The 20,189-nt window shown below is 38.2% G+C and overlaps 1 protein-coding gene across 3 annotated transcripts in view; it reads right to left on the minus strand.

Annotated features, from left to right (window-relative positions):
* Positions 1-20,165, minus strand: part of TECPR2 (tectonin beta-propeller repeat containing 2) — a 45,132-nt gene extending 24,967 nt beyond the window's left edge. Inside the window, exons 1-13 of one of the 3 annotated variants that reach the window (XM_082317187.1) lie at positions 20,066-20,116; positions 19,436-19,626; positions 15,026-15,310; positions 14,784-14,912; positions 14,229-14,360; positions 13,146-13,303; positions 11,703-12,015; positions 10,773-10,905; positions 8,935-9,405; positions 7,248-8,242; positions 5,544-5,727; positions 3,314-3,487; positions 900-1,080 (exon numbers count right to left, since the gene is read on the minus strand). In XM_082317187.1, coding sequence (XP_082173313.1) covers positions 900-1,080; positions 3,314-3,487; positions 5,544-5,727; positions 7,248-8,242; positions 8,935-9,405; positions 10,773-10,905; positions 11,703-12,015; positions 13,146-13,303; positions 14,229-14,360; positions 14,784-14,912; positions 15,026-15,259 — 3,104 coding nt within the window. In that variant the 5' untranslated portion in view covers positions 15,260-15,310; positions 19,436-19,626; positions 20,066-20,116. Of the gene's footprint in view, positions 1-899; positions 1,081-3,313; positions 3,488-5,543; positions 5,728-7,247; positions 8,243-8,934; positions 9,406-10,772; positions 10,906-11,702; positions 12,016-13,145; positions 13,304-14,228; positions 14,361-14,783; positions 14,913-15,025; positions 15,311-19,435; positions 19,627-20,065 lie in introns of all 3 variants that reach the window. The other 2 variants (XR_014228714.1, XM_082317188.1) reach the window with 2 other exon arrangements.
* Positions 20,166-20,189: the final 24 nt, after the last annotated feature.

Below are 20,189 nucleotides of genomic sequence, written 5' to 3' on the forward strand. Positions count from 1 at the left end.
CCATAAACAAGTTGCTTTCTGCAACTTTACTAGAAAGCCCAAGAACATTAAGTGTACCCAAGGCGTAGGTCAAGCAGATATTTTCATTAAATAAACTAATTAAAGTGCATGCAAATTTCAGATTTGAACAAGACACTGAATGTTTCCTTAGAATTTTCAAGAGCCAAATAGCAGGCTGGGAGGTAACACAAGTTAAAGCTTCACAACAGGATAGTCAGTAGAAGATAAAATCATATGATGACAAGAACTGGAATTTCTTCCTATACTTGCTTCAGGCTGATGTCACAAGAGAGACTATACTCTAGATTCTCAAAGACAGCAGTGAACTCTCAGTGCTTTTAACTTTATCACAAACTCACTACTGTGAGCATAGGATCAACTACAAAGCTAAATACCAATTATCCAGAATATCTATAAAAATCTGTGACTGGGAAGTAGAAAAGTATTATCAAGCTGTATGGATGACCAAGAAAATGCTGAGATTTAATCTCAGAAAAAATTCACTTAGATATCTGGAGAGCTCATTAAAGCCATTATGGCACAGATTAAAGAAACAGTATTTAATCAAAAAAGTCATATTGACAGACATTATAAAGATTTTTTTTAAAACTGTTCTCACTTTCTTAAACTCGCTTTAACTGTGTTACCACTTCTGTTTACAGCAATTTCTTTCATTACATAGCAGTCATTCATCAGACAGAAAAACACCGGTTACCCTGAATATGTCTGGACAAAGACTAAAGGACATACATGTATATACACGTGCACGCACACACACACATACATATGTATACACATGAGTTCAGGTAACACTTTTTCAAACATCAAGGACCTCCAGCACTGAAAACAATTATTTGTGTCGTTCTGGTTATGATGCCGTCCCACCACAGTGTCATTACCTGACAATATCACTCTTCCATTGTTCTCCTTCAGGACAAAAGCTGCGTACTCCCTCCCGGTATAGCAGGGCCCGCTGCTCACTCAGTGCCCACACAACATTATTTCTGGATGTAACCTGCGACAGTGGATAAGGGCAGTCAACCTTTACTGCTCGGGCACAAGGACGATCCACACTCAGGCCTAGAAATCAAAAAAGGAGGATTGCTTTACAAACTTCGGGGTTTTTTGCAACTAAAAGAAAAGAGACAAAGCTACCCAACAAAAGAAAATGAGGAGGGCAATATCCCTGACACGCTAACGCTTTTAATTTGATCACTATTTCCTTGATTGACTGTTTTTTCTATAAACTATTAATCATTTCTTTTAATATAGCTGAATTTAAGAAATAAAACACTGTATATCCTTCAATACCCTGCAGAGCGCAGAAGTCCTGTCCTGTCATTTCTGTTCCTTTTCTCCCTCTAGTGTCAATATAAGGAATCTCCATTTATAAAACCTGTATTAGACTTGGCAGAAGCATCAAAGAAAAAGGCAGTAATGGAAGAACTTTTGCCCGAAACATGCCAGGGAGAGAGGCAATGCGATCTGAATGGTGGCATCAGAGCAATTACAAAAGAGCATTCCACAGTGTGTAGTACTGAAAGAAGGAGACAGGTTCTGGTAGATTTACAGGTAGTTTGCACACATTTATACATATAATCTAGAGGAATATGTCTTCTTCACGGTTACACTGAAGCTTGATTTGCATGGCTGCATGTGAAACACCTCAAGAGACACAGCTTGTGCTTAATCTTCTCATGCTGCCAAAGCAAGTATGAACAGACTCATCTGTATGGTATTCTAAAATAACAAGAATGCTCATTTCCAAACCTCTGAGCACACACTTTTGTTATAGAAGTTAGGACAGTGGATAGAATGAAAAGATACTGGCTAAACAACTATCACTGGTTGCCTCACATTAACAAGACAGATATACTGAGAATTTATTTTTGGCATCACAGACAAATTTAGAAGCCTAAGAACAGCAGAATGTAAGCTGATGTAATTAAACCGATCTCTCACAGGGAAGAAAAATATTGATTCAAACGTCCACAGAGCCCTGTCTGGTTGGCATCAAAAGTCCACCCTTTATCACCACTATCTGTGCTTGTTGGCAATATGCATGTGACCGTGGGCAGGCCACTTGATTTCTCTGTAACTACTACACTTAATTAAAAGAAAATAATTTACAAGTAGACTATCTTTGAAACAATGCTGTGTATTTAAACAGTTTTCTTAATCACAAAGAACTTCTGTATTGTGCTACAGCAATTAAATCTGCAAGAGAAATTAGGAGAGTACCAGAATTAAATGGAAGATAAATAAGAATTTTGATAACCACTCTGAAATGTTGTCCTGCTTTAGCGTGTCTTACCATTTCCCCCTTACCCAGTCATCCTCTTACTTCTCCAGTAATTCCTTCATCATGTTATTTGTCATTTTTCCTTACCAACTCAACTCTCTGTGCAAAGCCCGCATGCCCAAGAGTCCTTGATACTCTTCTCCCTTAACTCTAAAACTTGGAGCTCCATCCTTCATCCTAGCTCCTTGTATTTAGCCTGAATATTGTTTGCATAACACCTTCCAAATGCACCCTCTTCTGTTCACTGAAGCGGATAAAACTAAGGCCATGACTTCAAAGTTGCCACTGCACTATCCCTTTTTCTGATTCTTGCCTCATTCACACCCAATGAGAAGGCAGCTGTAAAGATTGCTGCTCTGCAGCCCATTCCGTTCCTCTCCTGGCTTTGCTTTCTCTATCACATAAAATACATACCACTTGCCTATACTTCCAAAGCACTTTATGATCATCTGTCTCAGAATACCCTCCTTTCATTATCAAGTGGTAACTCTAACTTCCAACAGACATGTGCTTTTCAAAACACACAGCCTCTACTTTCCCCTACTCTGCCCCTGCACCTGACTTTCCTCTGAACAGCCACACACTATCTCACTGCCTTTCAAAGTCCTTCTTAAAACTTTGTTAAAATCCTTAAAGCAAGAAAAGAAAACCCACTTAAGGCCCAGTTGTTTCAGTGCACCAGACCATTTTCAAGGCAAGGATATTATTTCAATATTTTCTGCAATCCTTTCCATTTACCTGCATCCATCCCATATCCTTCCCATGTCATAAATTCTCTATACTGTATGTACTCCATTTGACACACTAAAAAAGTGGCCATGAACTGGCTTTTCCAGCCTCCTAATTACACAGAATCTCACAACTGTTTCCAACCATTTCTCAAGATAAAAAGGTTTCCCTGTGTCCTGGCTGTGGATAAAAGTTTAAAACAAATTGTGATCATACCATAGACTTGCACTCTAATAATCTTAGCCTGCAAAAATTCCAAGAGCCTGCAATTAATTCAGGTACCTGTTTGCAGATACAGATCTCCATTTGTTCTGATAATCCAGGCGGTGTCATCACTTAAAGCTACAAATACAGCCTGGGGTAAAGCTTCATACCAGTGGCGTTTTCCTTTTATAGTTACTTTTCCACAAGCAAATGCTTTGTTAGTCTTCTGTTCAATCTTCCAGAGAAGAGCCCCTGTATGAGGAGTTAAGAGAGAACATAATATCACTTAGCAATTACTGTAGCAGAGACAGCTGACTTGTCCTACCTACACCTAAACTAATGTGAGGGGAAAGGCAAACCAGTAGCATTAAACAAAAATGCAAGATTTAAAAAAGCTTATAAGTTTTTTTTTTTTTTAAAAAAGCAAGACCAGAACAGTGGCCAACTTCCCTAGGAACTGCTGAAATGCATTTACCATTAGAGTATGTGCAATTTTTAAATGTTCAAATGCAAGTCGCTTCTCCTTAGTGGTACACTGAAAACTAACAAACAAAGTGAGTTCCATGTCAGGGCCAAATAAGCCTACTATTAGGAGGCTGAAGTTCATGGTTTGCTTCTGTACTAGTTTGGTACATCCTCAGCACAAAAAGGAAAACAGGTTAATTATCTTTCACCTTTTACAAATACTAGTAGTAAAGCATAACTTTTGTGGACCAGTCATGAGTGACAAACACCTGAACAGGTGTGCTGTCCCACAGGGGAGTGGGCAGTGCTATTACCTGCTTGGTACGTAGCGTGTTGCAAGCAAAACTCAGAAATGCAACTGCACAAATACATCTTGAGAACTTTTTCCCTCACTCGAATTAGCAAGGACAGCTCAGAAAAAGAAAACCAAATGGAATTCCAAACTTAACTGCTGATTAGCATCCATGCTGGCTCATACCAGAGCAGTACATTGTCACATTAACTTCCTTTGAATAATTCCACGAAGTCGCATTTGATTCTATTTTTATGTTTGTGGTTAACATGCTCTTGCGTTTACACATCCACGGGAAACTGTGAATGCTAGAAATTTGTATGGGTTCAATGAAAAACTGGGTGAGTTCCTGGAATTGAGGGATAATAAATGCAGAGAAACAACCTTTTGCCCGGGAAATCTCTGAGTCACCAACAGTTGCAGTCTGAAACTACCAAGGGCAAACGTCTTACATGCTAGCCCATTCTTTCTGCTTTTCTGCAGGCATCTGCTTTTGACCACTGTTAAGGACAAGATATTGAGTTGGATGAGCCTATGATCTCACCTAGTACAGCTACTCTTCAATTTTTTTGTCCATAATAAAGCTCAGCTACAGATCAAATAGAACAACTTTCTTCTTAAAACAGATAGCAAATCTTCCCCTACAGAGAGAAGGGAAGATTGACACGTGCTTTTAGAGATGACAGGGGAAGAGAAGTAGTGGCAAGGCAGAAGACTAAGTAAAGAAAATGTCTGAAAAACTCGTATTTTCACACCAGTCCTGGAACAATCTGGAAGGCCAAAGTGACGCAAGTTTTTAACCAAAACATGTTTAATTTTAATCTAACATAATAACCAAAACCTGTTTAATTTTAATCTAACATAATCCTCATTCCCAAACCATCCAGAACAAACTCATATGCAAATGCACCAAAAATTAAAAGGTTTTTTTCTTTAGTATTTTAAAAAAAAAAAAAAAAGGCAACAAACCAACCCATATACAAAACCAATTCTACATTTACAACAAAAAGAATTTTAAATTTGGGAATCTTAAGCAGTTCTGTATCAAAAAACAAGGTTTTGTATAGACAAGGACCTATTCATTCATCTCCGCCTACCACTGAACTGCTCCTTCTGAAGTTCACTTTAATCAGACAGCTGCATGTTGAAAACTTCCCAAAAATGCAATGTGAAACTGTTAGAAAGACAGCCACTTAAACTAGAACATGGTATGCAGAGGTAGTGAAGATGCAGTCATATCACTCAGTATGTCTTTTTTAAAAACAAACAAACAAACCAACCAACCAAACCACAACCCAAAGACACTACTTTTACATGAAACAAGTCCCAAACAACCAAGTTTCTGGAACTACGATATTAAGAAAAAACCCAATAAATTGCCTATGAGGAAATTGCATATGCACTGAACTGTATTTGTAATCTCAGAAAAATAACAAGTTTCACCTAACTAAACAATAACCATTATTAAAAAAATAAGAAAAGCAAAGAAAATGCACAAGTCTACACAAGTTTTCTGTTTATGGGGTTACAGGGAAGCAGAAGCCAACCAACCTGAGGGGGAAACTGCCACCTGCTGCACACCGTCTTCAAACTTCTGCCACCGCAGCCCCGCTGAAGGAAGAGCGCTGCAGTACAGGCTGCCTCTGTAGTCCAGGCACCAAATATACTTTTCCGAGACGACCAGGCTCAGGATGCCGTAACCAGGGCCAGAGTATCCCATCCAGCTCTCTGCAAACTAAAAACTGTAGAGTCAGAACAGTGTCAGATGTCTTCAAACTGCACAAGAAAATGGCTACATAAGCACAGCAGCTCCCATGTTTTAGTTAAAAAAAGCTAACCTTAAGGTTCTTAAGTACCTTAATCAATGAATAAATTTGCCTTGTGTAAAATAAAACCACATCTGCCCGTGTTCTCTAAGACAGTATGTACTGTGAAATAAGACTGCTAGAACAAAAGTTTTAGCAGGAGAAAAAAAAAACAAACAACAACAACAAAAAAAAAAAACCCCAACCAACCCCAAACCCTCCACACTGTCATCTACCTCCAAAAAGTGGAAAATCTTCCCTTCTTAATTAAAGATCACATACTTAAAGGAAATGGCACATGCAAAAAGGAATACATGAAAACGTACAGTCTGTCTGTGGTCCAGGAAATTATGTATTGTCTATGAAGTGATGAGCAAAGGGAACAAGATAGCTGGAGCGCAGAGACAGTTAAACAGCCAACTCCAATACTTCCTGTATGGTACAGGAGCCATGTATTGCAGAAATTTGGTTTACAGTCTGCTATCTTAAATCTTGATAGTTTGCATGATGTGAACCCAAGCACTGCATACGTGACCTATAATGTAAGCATCTCTGGAGCTTTACTAAACATTCCAGAGTGTAAGAATATCATAACCTGAAACTAAAAGTCTTCTACGCTCTGGGCTGCAGTCGTTACTAAATAGGACACCATTAACTTGTAACTCAACCTTTATCAACAAGTATTTGGTTGATCTCAATACAACACTGTTACAGATTTAAAAAAAACCAAACAACCAAAACCCCCAACCTAGAAGAACTGTATTTCATTCTTAAGACTTCTGCTAAAATGCCCAGTTATTTTGGCAATTTTGGAGATTTTACAATTAATTTTGGTACTTCTTTTCTATAGTCTATTTGAGAATTACTATTTCTGGAAATGTTCACCCACAAAATAACAATGAAGAAAAAGAGGGGTAACAGAAAAAGGAAAAATGTCAACATTTTAAATAGCGCTAACTGCTGTCTAGGACACAAAGAAAGATTAATCCTTATTCTGGATATTTAGAGGTAAAACGATCCTTAACCAGAGGCCAGCCACATGAGATAGTCAGCAGTAATTCCCCATGAAGTCAGTTGAAGTTGGGAACAGCATCGTGCAGAATTTGGGCTACTGGAGACCCAAACAAGGAGCAGCCTTTGAGCACAACTTGGTTTTACTGTTCACTCTTTAACGGATGGGGTTATGACAGCATTTTTGTTGAGTTGGGAATAATACAGCCAGTGCAGCTTCTTCACATTGTAAGCACACATCAACCATTCTGAAGTCTGATACATCACATTTCATAAGAGTTACAACGCATATTGCTGTTTCGCTTTATGCTTTACTTGTTTACTCAAATCAAGTAAGAAAAAAAAATTGCTTTCCTAAAGAAGTAAAGGATAGCAATTACATGAATGTTTCTTTTGAAATGCTGCAATTAAGTATTTTAACTAAATTGAAAACATATACCTGATCAGATTTTAACAGCACCATTTCGTCTAGGCTTATCTTGGCCACATCCTGGGAACCAGGCCCAGCACCAACTTCAGGCATGCTAGTCTCCGAGGATGAATATGGTAATCCATGTCCATAAATATCCTCTTCATCACTTGAGGCAGATTTCTCAGTCTTACTTTCATGAGTGTCTGTTACCCATTCAGCAGTGCTAGTACTAGATTTAGCTTTGATTGCACTTTCAAAATTCCATCCAGAAATGGAAGTGTTATCTGAATAAACATCGTTGGAAATGTCAAAGTGGAGCACAGAAGGATCTGACAGAGCGCTGTGTATTAGAGAGAGCTGCTGTTGGTCCTCCCTACCAGTTTCATCACTTTCCTTCGGTGTCAGTGATGTCTGAACACCAAGTTCACTGTCACATTCCAAAAACATTTGGTCTGTAAGGTCTGGCTCTTCAAAAGATTTTTCAGTGTCCTGCAGCTTCATTTTATCTAAATTTTCATCTATTTTACACAATGTAGGAAAATCCTGCTCCTCCTCTCGGCTCAGCTTTCCAAGACAGCATTCATTGCTTGCAGAAACCACACTACCATTATATTCACCATCAACACTGCTTGTCAAGTCTTCTGTGAGGATTAGAGGAGAGACAGATGTCAAAGTATCTGTAACAGCTGAAGTACCCATGCCACTGTCGCTGTTTGGAAGTTTCTGTAAATCAATCATATCTCCATTTTCTTCATTAATTAGTACAGTTGCAGACTCAGGAGACTGTAGGACACTGAAAGTTTCTGAACCATTATCTTCTTGCAAGATCGTATGGGACTCCACACTGAACACGCTTTCCTGATCTGGAGATCCAGTACTCAAACGATCAATGCTGCCACTCATTAGGCTGGAAGTTATGGAAAAGGAGTCTGCATTCAATGAATGTGGACTATCACCAGAAAGCTGACGCTCATAAATTGGTGTACCTTCCAGAGAGGTGTGGTTTTTCCTGGTCCCACTTTCTGTTCTCACAAAAACAAACAAACAAAAAAACCAAACCAAAACAAAAAAAAACAAAAAGAAAAAAAAAAGGAGGGGGAATAATATTAATAAAATCTATTACATTTTGATGCAAAGTAAGAAATTAAAATATTTTTATCACTGGGGGAAGAACAGAGTTAAATCTAAATTTTGACATACTAATTTTTTTAACTTGAACACTAAATGATATATATATAAAGCCAAAAAAGTCTTAATAGCAAAACATTTTAAAGTTGTAATACCAATATAGTAAACAATTAGAATAATCAAGTACTCACACTATTTTAACAAACTAAAAAGCATGGCTAAGAAAGACACTGTCAAATATTCTAAATACGATTAATAGATATTACACAATTCCAACATAAAGCTGGAAGCAGAGTCCACTGTATGTTACCATTAACCCATACATTAGAACCTTAAGCGTGTTTACATAAAGCAAAACAAAGTTAAAAGAATAAAACAAATATATCTAAAAATACTTAATTTATCACTTTCAAAACAGGCTTTCATCTTAAACATAAATGACCCACCACAACCATTGAAATATCTCAAGAGCATGACAATATAATATAAACAAAGCATGTCAAACACACACACTCTCTTGTGTGAAACATCAGAAGTGACATGTTCTGATAATGAGCAGTAGCAGGGAAAGTTCTGCTAGACTTACCTTGTTTCTTCTTTTTTCTCTTTTTCACTTTAATTGGCTTTACAATGAGTTCTTGATCAAAATCTTCAGAGCTGATTGTGCTGAACCGTTGTGAAGAAAGTTGACCTTCTCTCTGAGCTTCTGAAAGCTGGTCTGCACATACCATAAAACTAGAGCCACTGTCCACAGAATTTACTGAACTGCTCCTGCTTCTTGATTCACTTACTACGGAGCAGCCCCTTTTTCTTGTTTCACTGCTCAAGTCTCCCACTCGATCAAAAATTTTCTCTGATAGCACTGGAGTTTCCAGATCATCTTTCACTAAAGAATAAGAGTCATTTTTATCACCAGTAACTGAAGGGGAAGTAACCATTTTTTTATTTGTTTCCACTGAAGGGCTAGATGATGCAGATGCAATTATCGATAATGGGGTCAGCAATTTAGGACTCGTATCTGTTAAAGGATTCGTCAATTTTGAGTTCACATCTGAAACTGACCAAAAGAAAAATAAAAGTATAAATACTAGTGTGTCAAGTGAGTAGGAGCATAGTTCTTGGAGAGTATTGAAAGAAAATAAGCTTCATGCAATGGAAAAACATTCTATTTAAGTTCATAACATTTCAAATATATATATATGCACATACACAATGTAAACTTCATGTAAATATATCTATATGAAATCATTTTAGTAAAATCAATCCCCCAAAACCTGTATCAAACACCTATTAGCAAAATTCTGAACTTATGTTTATGTATGAGGAATGGTACAGGTCTTTTGCTTGGAAGACCCAACTGTATCACACCCCCTGTATCTTCGACTTCTTTATTCGAACATTCAGTATCTTGAAAAAATCAAGGAAAATTTACCAGATAAACCACTGTGGTAATTAGAAGAAAATATACTTCAAGAAGGCTCCTTTCAAACTATACTTGGAAGTTAAGATTAAAATAACCACCCCCTAGAAGGTTGTGAGTAAATAACTGCTTAAATGACTAAAGCTATCGCTAATATGCAATGATAAGAAAGTTAAGTTCTCTAGCATTCAGTGAGACTTCACAGCATATTTACTAGCATTTTGCCAATACAAAGCGAAGATGGAGTATTTTAAATGCATCAGTAGTCCTTCTGCGAGTGTAATATGCTGGATAATGATGTTTACAATCTTTATGATTGAGAAATCAGCTAGCACCATCATTAAGGAAGTAGTATTAATTCCTTTTAGACAGTCCTAGTAACATAGATGTTGAACTCTGATGGCAACAAATAAGAAAAAAACCTCTCAAACGCCTTTTGGAATTTTAGTGAGTATTCTTTAGGGTTTTTGACAGTTCTTTCTTTTTCATTGCTAGGAAGGCTGAGATTTCCTCTAGAATGTGGGTGGCGACAGATGGCACAGAATCAACATATTCAGGTATCTCCAACCCAGACAATTGAGATTGATCAGTAAAGAGAGAACCAGGATCAGGAATCCAGATTGCTTCAGCATCATGGTTTAGAATAAGGTCTCAAATGCACAGATTAGAAATGCCTGGCTACGATAATGCTGATCCACTCTCAAACAAAGGGAACCATAATTAATTTCTTAATGCCCTCACTCTCACTGCAGACAAATACGATGATGAGCAGATAAATGAGATCTCTCTATATAATCTGTAGAAACAAATAAGTAACTCTACAGAAGCTGGTAGGTTTTTGCAATAACCTGAAGGTTTTTGTGTGGTGTTTGGTTTGGGTTTTCAGGTTTTTTTTTTTGCTTGGGTTTCTTTTGTTTTGGGTTTGTTTGTTTTTTTTAATATTAAAAAAGTACAATAGGCACCATGTTCCATGAGGTACAAACTGTAGTTTAATTTATACAAACCTATTGATGACAGTCCTTCAGGTCTACTTGAAATTCTTATTATGTCTCTATCTCCCTTTAGGAGAAAAATCTCATTGTTGGTACAAGACACAGATACAATATCACCATATCCTTCCAAGCCACCAATCAAAGCCTATGAAGAGTCAACACAGAAAGAAGTAATTGGCATCAGATTAAAACACTGTTTGGACAAAATGCTGCTCTTAACAAAAGTGTTCACTGGAATTTAATCAAGATATATTGTTACAGAGTAAAGATTTTATCAAAAAGAAAGGAAAAAAAAAGAAACAGGAAAGCACCCTTTAATCATGACGTAGCTCATTTTTATACTAATTTTAATTCCATATATCTGTTTGCTTTCTCTGTCCAAACTAGCAGCAACAATATAACAACTTAAACAATATGCAATTTGGTGGTAGAAAAGAGCCACAGTACAAATGTTTAATACCATTTAGACAAAGATATTAACTTGTATTCACTTTCATACACACTTTTAAGATGACAAAAGCTAACAGCTCACTCTATACCAAATAAAATGTAATACTTGTTTTTTAGCAGACACCAACAGTAGTAGAAGGGAAAGAATAAATAGTTCCAGGCACATTTTAGAGGCCTAAAACTTCTTTTTGCATTAAATTACTACATTTTAGATTTATATAAGCTTTGCTAAATATCAGAATTGCTTATAATGTTAACACCTGGACTGAAAGCTTTAAATATATGTAATTTTTATATATAATATATCGAGCTATTTTGTGAGTGTATCATTGCAATGACAACTTGAAGAGGGAGAGAATAAAGTTTTCTTTGTTAGGTTTAAATATAGATTTAAATCATAGAAGCGTAATGGATAACACAAAGAGAGACTCACAGCATAGCATGAACAAAAACAAGTAAAAAACAAAATATGCACCCACAAGATTTATCTACCTGGTTCACAGTGTCTAGTAAGTAGATGCTGTATTCGTTCCAGGTCAGCACCCATCCTTCTCGGAAAAAGCACGAAACAAGCCCAAGGTGTTTCTCTGGGGAACTGTAACTTCCTCTGTCAGGTGGTTCCAAACGAGGATACAGTTCAAAAGTTTTTATTCCTCCAGCAAATATATCTTTCAATATGAATGTGGCCTGAACAGTTCCGTGAACATCAGACTTCCAGAGACGAAGCCCAGGTCTGGCAGCAAATAGCGTCAGGTCACTCTGTTTACACAGGCCAGGTATAAAACATGCTCCAAATTTGCCAGTGCTAAAATGCAAAATAAGAATTTATTTTAAAAGCTATATATTCAACTTAGAAACAATTTTTAAAACTAATGGCACAAATTTACAACTGCAAATTATAAAAAATTAAAGTTTTGTTCTTTGATTAAAGTATTCAGCCAAATGTCTCTAGTACAAATTTGGTTACAGTAAGACAAGAATAGTGCTGCTAAGTAACAACAGTTTTCGCTCAGCTTTAGATGTCAGACACTACATCTATTAGGCAAGTTAAATGACTCCTCCTAATAAGCTTCATAGCCTAACAGTACTCTCTGCCCACCTCAGAAAGATCCTACAATGCAGTCATCCTTCTCCCAGAATTAATAAAGAACAAGTAAAACACTACAAACTAATGCTAAGAAACTGACAACCTCTGCTTGCAAGAAATAAGGAACAGACCTCAACTGTTAAAATCTTCATCTCTCGTCCATAAAACCACCATTACTATCACCCAAGCAATCCCCTTGTAAGATGGTCCTTTGTATTCCTCTTACTATTCATAGCCCTGAAAGATACATTATAAATCTTCTTTCAAGAGTCAATTTCCTCTACTTCCAGATATGGTCAGTCATGCTGTTCTAAGACTGGGGTCCCTATTCCTTCATATCCGAGAGAGATTACACAACAGAAGATACCAGAAGGTCATACAAGAAGTTCCAAGCCTTCAAGTCAACTTTAAGTGCGTGCTATACATTTTCTCTTATAATTCACTTCAGTGTTTAAGAAAACTTGGGATGCTGACTTGCTTTTTGCATCAGATATTACATTACCCATTAGATGGACCTGATTACAACACTTGCTCACATCAAGTCTCAGTAAACCAAGAGGGACTGCAGAGGAAGTTTGGCAGTGACTTTGGTTTAAACAATGAGAAAACACCTTAAATATTTTTGCATAATAGTGTCCTGAAAATATGATTGTAACATATTTGCAACCATGTACTTTCTAAGTAGGCAGAATTGTCATTTCATGTTTGAGCACACATAGCTACTGTAACTTTTTATGAGAGGACTGCTGTGTTGTATTAATTTCAATGCTTAGATCACTCTTTCTGTAATCCACTCTGAAAAGCTAGAATTAATAGATGTGCCTGCATCAAGATTTTATGAGGGTTACTTTTTTCTGGGCTGTGTTCCAACTTGCTTGACAGATTTCTCTTCTGTGTAAAAAAGTAGAGTCCGTTGTAAAGTAGAGACAAGCAGGACTTTCTGGTTGTAATCCAACTGGACAATCGAAGATGGCTCTTCCAATACAAGGCTGGAGTTGCAAATACCCTTTTAAAGATACAGGCAATTAACAAGAGTCAACCTTTCTAAAAATACAAGGTAATAACTAACACGTCAAAGAAACTAATAAGCCCAAGAAAGAGAAAACAAATAAACAAACAAAAGCTTCTGAACTACTGTTGCACGAAGTTCACTTAATAAATGTGGAGTTCCTTTATGCAGACAAGAGGGGAGTTAGATTGTGTGTACCGCAGTGGGACACTATGAAATTCAATTTCTCTTGGAATATTAGCTAACACATTTCACTTGAAATCAATAGAAATTCTAGGGCACATTTTCTTCCTCCTTCTCCACTGGAGATGCTAAACCTTTCTGTCAAATCAAATGAGGGACAGTCATAGGTAAATCAGGATGGCTGTTGTTTAAACTTTTGTCCCATATAGAAACTCAAGTTAGTATTTATTTTGTTGACGTCCCAGGCCTGTATGAATTAACAAGACATTAGCAAAATTCCATTTACTGGCAACATGCTAGTCACCCAGTAGAACCCAAATGTTACTTTCATTCTACACTCTAGACTGAGACGCAAAACAATTCTGAAAAAAGTACTTTTTCAATATAGTGAATCAGCAATGTCACATCATTCAAAAGTACCCTTTCCAAACAAAACTTAAAAGTACTAGCTGAAAGCTGAAGGCAGATACGATAGTTATTTCAGACAGAAATGTGATGAGAAGGATGACCACTGTTGTTTTTATATATTATTTTTTAATAAAGGTAAAACAGTTGTGAAGGATATCCAATGGCTGTCTTGCTGGGTGTGTGCACACTCGGCCAAGTGTACACATACCAAGAAAGCAGTCCAACTCAATACATGATACTAAGCAATTAACTAACTGCTAAATATTTAAACACACAAGCATTCTTTCAGAAAATTGTAAATGGAATTAAGGTCTCTATAATAAACGCTCACCTGGTCTAGGTCTAGGGCAGAGTAGACAATCTTCCCTTTGTCATCTCCAGAGAATAATTTCATTCCATTGGGACTCCAGGCTAAAGCTGTAATGCTACTTTTATGGATACCAGCAACGTCAAATCTCCGAAGCTGTGAAACAATACCAAAGCAATACAAGAATGAGGGGAAGAGAAAATGGAGACACGAAGCCTATTCAGTGACTCTGACTGATACACTGGAGATCAAGTACAAACATGCAGGTCATTCTGATTTTCATTTAGCACAAAAACCGTAAACAAACAATCAAAAAACCCACTACCAAATAGCTCAACCAGTTGTTACAAATGAGGAATTTCTCAAAACCATTTTTTATTAAGTATATCTTTTGTAATGAAAAGCATGCTTTAAGATTATTGCTTTTATAAGCTTAACATATGAAGCCTACAACATATTCACAGATATTTCATCAAGCAAAATTCTGTGGTTTTCACTACTATAAAGAATCACAGTAACACTCTACTAGGGTTTGCCATATTAAACTTCACAGGAGTGTAGCCAGATGCAAAGATTTACCTGTTTGTTTCTTCCAGGTAATGAAGACACAAGCTGAAAAACTGCAACCCGACCCGAGGCTGTACCAACAGCAACCAGATCATCGAAACAACTCAACAGCTTTACAAAAGTAATAGATTCACACTTCCCCTGTTGAAACAAACCATACATAAAACTTGCAAAGTTAATGAGAGACAAACAGCAGCTCAATTCTGAGCAACTCAGCTTCATTACAAGAGACAAGACTAAAAGTTAGTATTTACCTCAAAATTATATTTTTTCATCTGGTTTAAATGTCTGCAGTAGAGATAAAGCATTCCAATGCTGCTCCCCACAGCAATGTAGTCTTCATTGGTATCAAGTGCTGTGAGGTATACCACAATAGAGCGAAACCCTTTTTGGACCTTTGTGGGAATGGCATTGAGAAGGTAATATAAGGGACAAAACTCCTTAAATATAACCGGTGAAGCCACAGATGCCATAGCAAGCACTGGCATCAGCAACTTTAAGGCTGAAATAAACACATCTACTTGACCACATAAGGAAATCTGAAAGACAAAAGCAAAAGACCTACCATTAGCCTCTTGGAAACAGAAAGCCACCATTTAGCGAGTAAGGATGCAGAAATTCTTGAGTTCTATTTTGTATAAAGAAAAAGCAAGTTAAACTCTTCTAGTGAATGTAAGTTATTCTTAGAATAACCTTTTTCTTAAAAATAAGCTTATTTCTTAGGTTCAGCCAATATCTAAGGATGTATGGTAACCACTAAATATAGGATAATCACTTTTTCTTGCAGCTCTGAGCTTGTCAAATTTGAGTTCAAATGCAGTATTTCTTCTCATCTGGCTAGTGAAAGAACTGTAAGGGCTCTGACGCTGAACAATCCATGCAGTATATTTCTTCATCTATCTGCAAACTCTACCCTCAATCCTCCCAGTGCTGAAAGCATAGGATATTCACTGTGTTAGACAGTGCTGTAAGATCAAAGCGTCAAATTAGTATTTATGCTCACCTCCTTAATGCCCCACACCCCAAGAAAAACATGGTTGAGAAACAATTCAGTTAGAGCTACATCTGCTATATAATCAAATAACAACCAAAAAATAAGAATAGTGTGGGAAGAAAGGGGCAATGCAAAAAGGAAACAAATCCCAGTTTGACAGACACGGAAAAATATCTATGTAGCAACTGAATTTAGAAAGATAAGGAGCAAACAGAAAAAAGTACCATATGCCCATGTTTCTGTTTATGGTTAAGCAAATAATTTCATACTGATGAGCAACACCGTAAATACACTGAGGGGACAACTCTGGTATCTTTCTGAGAATAACTGAAACAAAGATTCTGTTTGCCGCCTTCAAGAAAAAAATGTAGTCAGAGCTCTTCGTAGTAATAATGTACTGGGATCTTCAGAAAAAGATGATATAAGCATGATGTATGTAAAAATATTTTAAAAAATTAATTAAACCCAGTAATTTTTCTCTTCATGGTGTGACAGCCTTGACAAGAACGTTTTGCAGCAGTAGCTATTCTCCTCATGGACAACTTTGGAACACAGAAAAGAAAAGAAACGTTCCCTTCTTGAATTTTATTTTGCCACAAGCAAGTCTGATTAACAGAATGGTTTAGAATCTGCCAAAAATACCTGCAGTTTTCCAAGACAAGGATTTTGGATTTCTATAAGGAAGAGTTTTCTACCATTGTTTAAGCCCATAACATTGAAGATTTTCTTAAGCTTCAGCAGAGTTATAACTTCCTTAGAGAAATAAAAAACAGAACTATGCCAATTGAAGTTAGAAACACTTCCGAATGCTCAAAATTATTCTGTAAAGTATTCCTACTGCAATTTGTGTGATATGTCCTATTGTGCCTAGTTTTATTTCTCTAAGGATGGAAAATGGCTTGGCAGCTTCACACATTGCTTACAGTGCATATCAACTAAACTAAAAAAAATATAGCTGCTCTAGTTTAATATCTCCATTACTGCAAAAAGCTCTGATGCCTCAATTTTCAAACTATTTCAGTTATTGTGCAAGACGATGCAGCACACTGGCTTTGGGCCCTGCAACACTTGCTGTCAACATACAATTCTACTAAATCCAAAGGGATTACTTGCATGACATTACCCATTCGAGCCCACGTTAGACAAGACCACAGGAATAAAGATTGGTTACTGGACCCATATTTTATCTGTGTTAAAAAACTGCCAGTAAATAAGCTAGCAGCAGTTATTAGATGTTCTTAACTGTGATATATTTTACTGCTTGCTAGAGCTTAGAAATTAATTCCACTCTCCTCCAGTGTTTACTACCTGTCATGACACCTATTTCATTAAACATCACAACGATTAGCTGATTAAAGTGTCCGAACTATTTTTGAATGAAGAATTCCTTTCAGAGTTGTTTACTAAGTTAACAGATAACCTCGGTGCATAGCCACTCTTCCAATATTTTCACACACCATCTATTTCCTATCCTATATTTTAGGTCTCCTGCCCTTTCCTTCAGCATTTACTACCTTCTGTCTACAGTCAACTAAATAAAAAGAGAACCCACTGCTAAAGTCTCTTGTTTGCCGTTTCAAACATGCTTCTTTGCCAGTTTAGTAATATTACTAGCTGCTGGTCTTTTTTTCTTTCTTTTTTCTAATAAAATAAAATCCATTCTTTGTCCTGAGTCTCACATGTACAAATCTTCTTCTGTCTAATCTCAACTTCTACCACTCCCCAGCTACTGCCTCATGAATTTCACATATTTTGGTTTTTAAGTCCCCTTTGTCACTCTTACAATTCACATCTGTCATCACCCCAAGCTGCTCTCGTAGCTGAAACCAGCTCACACTCCCCAGTTGCCAGAGGACCTTGCAAGTCCTCAAAATTCATTCTCTCTCTTAGTTTCCATCACTTACCCTTCCAGCTCAACTAAACTGTTAAAAACATAATAATTCATTACAAACTATGGAATTATGGAAATTTCTATTATCCAGAAAAAGACTATTACTCTTTCCTCTACAACAACCCTATCTGCAACCTGATGCATGTTTTGTAAGTTTACACTTAATTTAAAAAGAGAAAAAAAAAGAGCATTTGATAGGGGTTTCCCCCCCTCATAGAAAACACTGGGAGGAATTATTTCTTGTCATATACTAAGTTAAATTAAAAAACCTGCTGTCAGGTTAGGGTTCTCACTCTTCATAAAATTTATATACAATCTTATTTCAATCTCTTCTGACAGCAAAGTTGTAAAAAAACAAAATTAAATTTTGTTCTCTATAACCCATTCACCCTGTACAATCAAAAAATGTATTAATAAACTATAATTTCTTGCTGTCATACACAAATTAGTTTCATCTTGAGTGGTTTACAGACTAACAAAACACTGGCACTGCTTGTGTGAAAACATATAACTGAAAGCTCAAATCATCACTTTACTAAAAATACTGCTAATTAAATATTAAATTTAATACACAAAACTAAAAATACTGCTAATTAAATATTAAATTAAATACACAAAACAAACGTATAAAAGACTAGAGAATTGCAATGCAGCCTATATATTCAAAAACTCTGCACAAACACAAGTCCCTGCTTTTGAGCCTAAAGTCTTCAACATCCCCCTAATCACAGTCGTGTATCACATGTAGTCTCTTTCTCTTATTAACAGCTTTAGGATTATATGTTATCTGTTTTTCCTACTTCATTAATCAAAGGCAAACAGCGGATACAATCTATTTTCTCAGGCAGATTTTGGAACTGGACGCACATGTTCACTGCGTCAGCCACAGTTACTCAAAAGTACATAACAGCTGTATAGGGCAAATCAGCTTGTGCTAAGCAGCTACCCTGCAGCAGAGATAAAGCAGAGAAAAATACCTTATGTCGCACATCAAAAACAATCACCAGGCAAAGAGAGTCCTTCCTTCTCAACTCACAAAGTTCATAACAAGCTTTTAAATACTGCATTCAAGGCCATGTTTTGAAAAGCAAACTTTTTTTTAATTTTCTCTCGTCTCAGAAACAGAAATAAGGATCAATGCTGCCTAACAGAGGCAACTAAAGTGAAAGATAATCCCATGGTTAAACAGATAGGCAGTGGCTAAAGGTTCAGTGCCAAGGTATGCCACAGATTGACTGCAGGAGACTAAAGCGGTCACTGCATTTCTGTGAGCCCAAGTGTCCTGTCTGTACAAGAGGGACAACTCCTCTGGGTTTTTTATTCTTTGGTATAAAAACTTTAAGCTCTTCAGAGTACGGACAAACTCATATATATGACCACAGCTAAACACAACAGTCTCTGATCTCAGTTAGATCCTGCCAACTAAAAAGAAAAGCTGTTTTAATTTCTAGTACTTTTCACATTTTTAGCCTAAGGAGCAGACTACCTGACTGCCACATCTCCAGAGCTTTTCAGAGCAAACAGCTGCCAAGCAGAGGGGAGAACACAAATTCACACCCTGCTGAGAGGAGCAGCTCTGCCTTCATGCACCCCGTGTGCAGGCAGAGGGCCGGCCAGCGCACAGGTCGCGATTACCCGATTAACACACCTGTCGCTCTACACGACTCATGAAATGGTGCATTTTTTGCTCAGAAGAGTTTCTTTTGAAGGAAAAAAAAGAAAAAAAACAAAAAACCAAAACCTAGGTGACAGAGACGGAAAGGAGAGAAAACGGAGCACCTGGGGTCACTGTGCACGCAGGTTGGCCAAGGGAGGCAGCGGACACCAGGCTTTACTCGCTCCGATGGCCTTGGGACACTTCGTTCCTCTAGGAAACCTTGCTTCCTTAAATGTATGTCTATATTCTGGCAGATGTTTCAAACCATTGCTTCCCAATACGCTGCTTTATAGCGCTTGAGGGGTTGCAGCTCCTGACAGGGGAGGAAGGATACAGCCGGGGGCTCCCGGGGGGACAGCCGGCAACACCGCCTCGCCTCCCCGCTGGCTTTACCTCAGCTTATGCCGGATTTACCGCCCAGACCCAGACCCCGACCCCGACCCCGACCCCGACCCCAAGCGGGCCGGGCCGGGGCGGGGGGGCGGCGAAGCCCCTCCAGCCGCTCCGCGGGCGCGTAACGGCCGCCTCGCCCTCCCCGCACGCCCCGGCGCACCCTCAGGCCAGCGCTCCCCGAAGGCGAGCCTGCAGGAGACGGGCGGGAGAGCCGCCCCGCTCCCCCTCGCCGCGCCGGGCTCACCCGCTCAGCCCGGCCGCAACAGGCCCCGCTTGCGGCCACCGGCGAGGGGAACGAGAGCCGGCGCAGACCCTCAGGCGGCTCCCACCCGTCTGTGCGGAGCCGCGGCTCCACTCACCTCCTCAGGAGCGCGGGGCGGCCACAGCTGCCGGCGCGGGGGTGCAGGGAGAGAGCGCGGCGTCGCCCAGGCCCCGAGGCAGCGGCGGCGGCCCCGGCTGCCTGCGCCGCTCGGCGGGGCCGGG

The sequence above is a fragment of the Platalea leucorodia genome (genome assembly GCF_965183815.1).
Source record: "Platalea leucorodia genome assembly, chromosome: 7".
NCBI lineage: Eukaryota > Metazoa > Chordata > Aves > Pelecaniformes > Threskiornithidae > Platalea > Platalea leucorodia.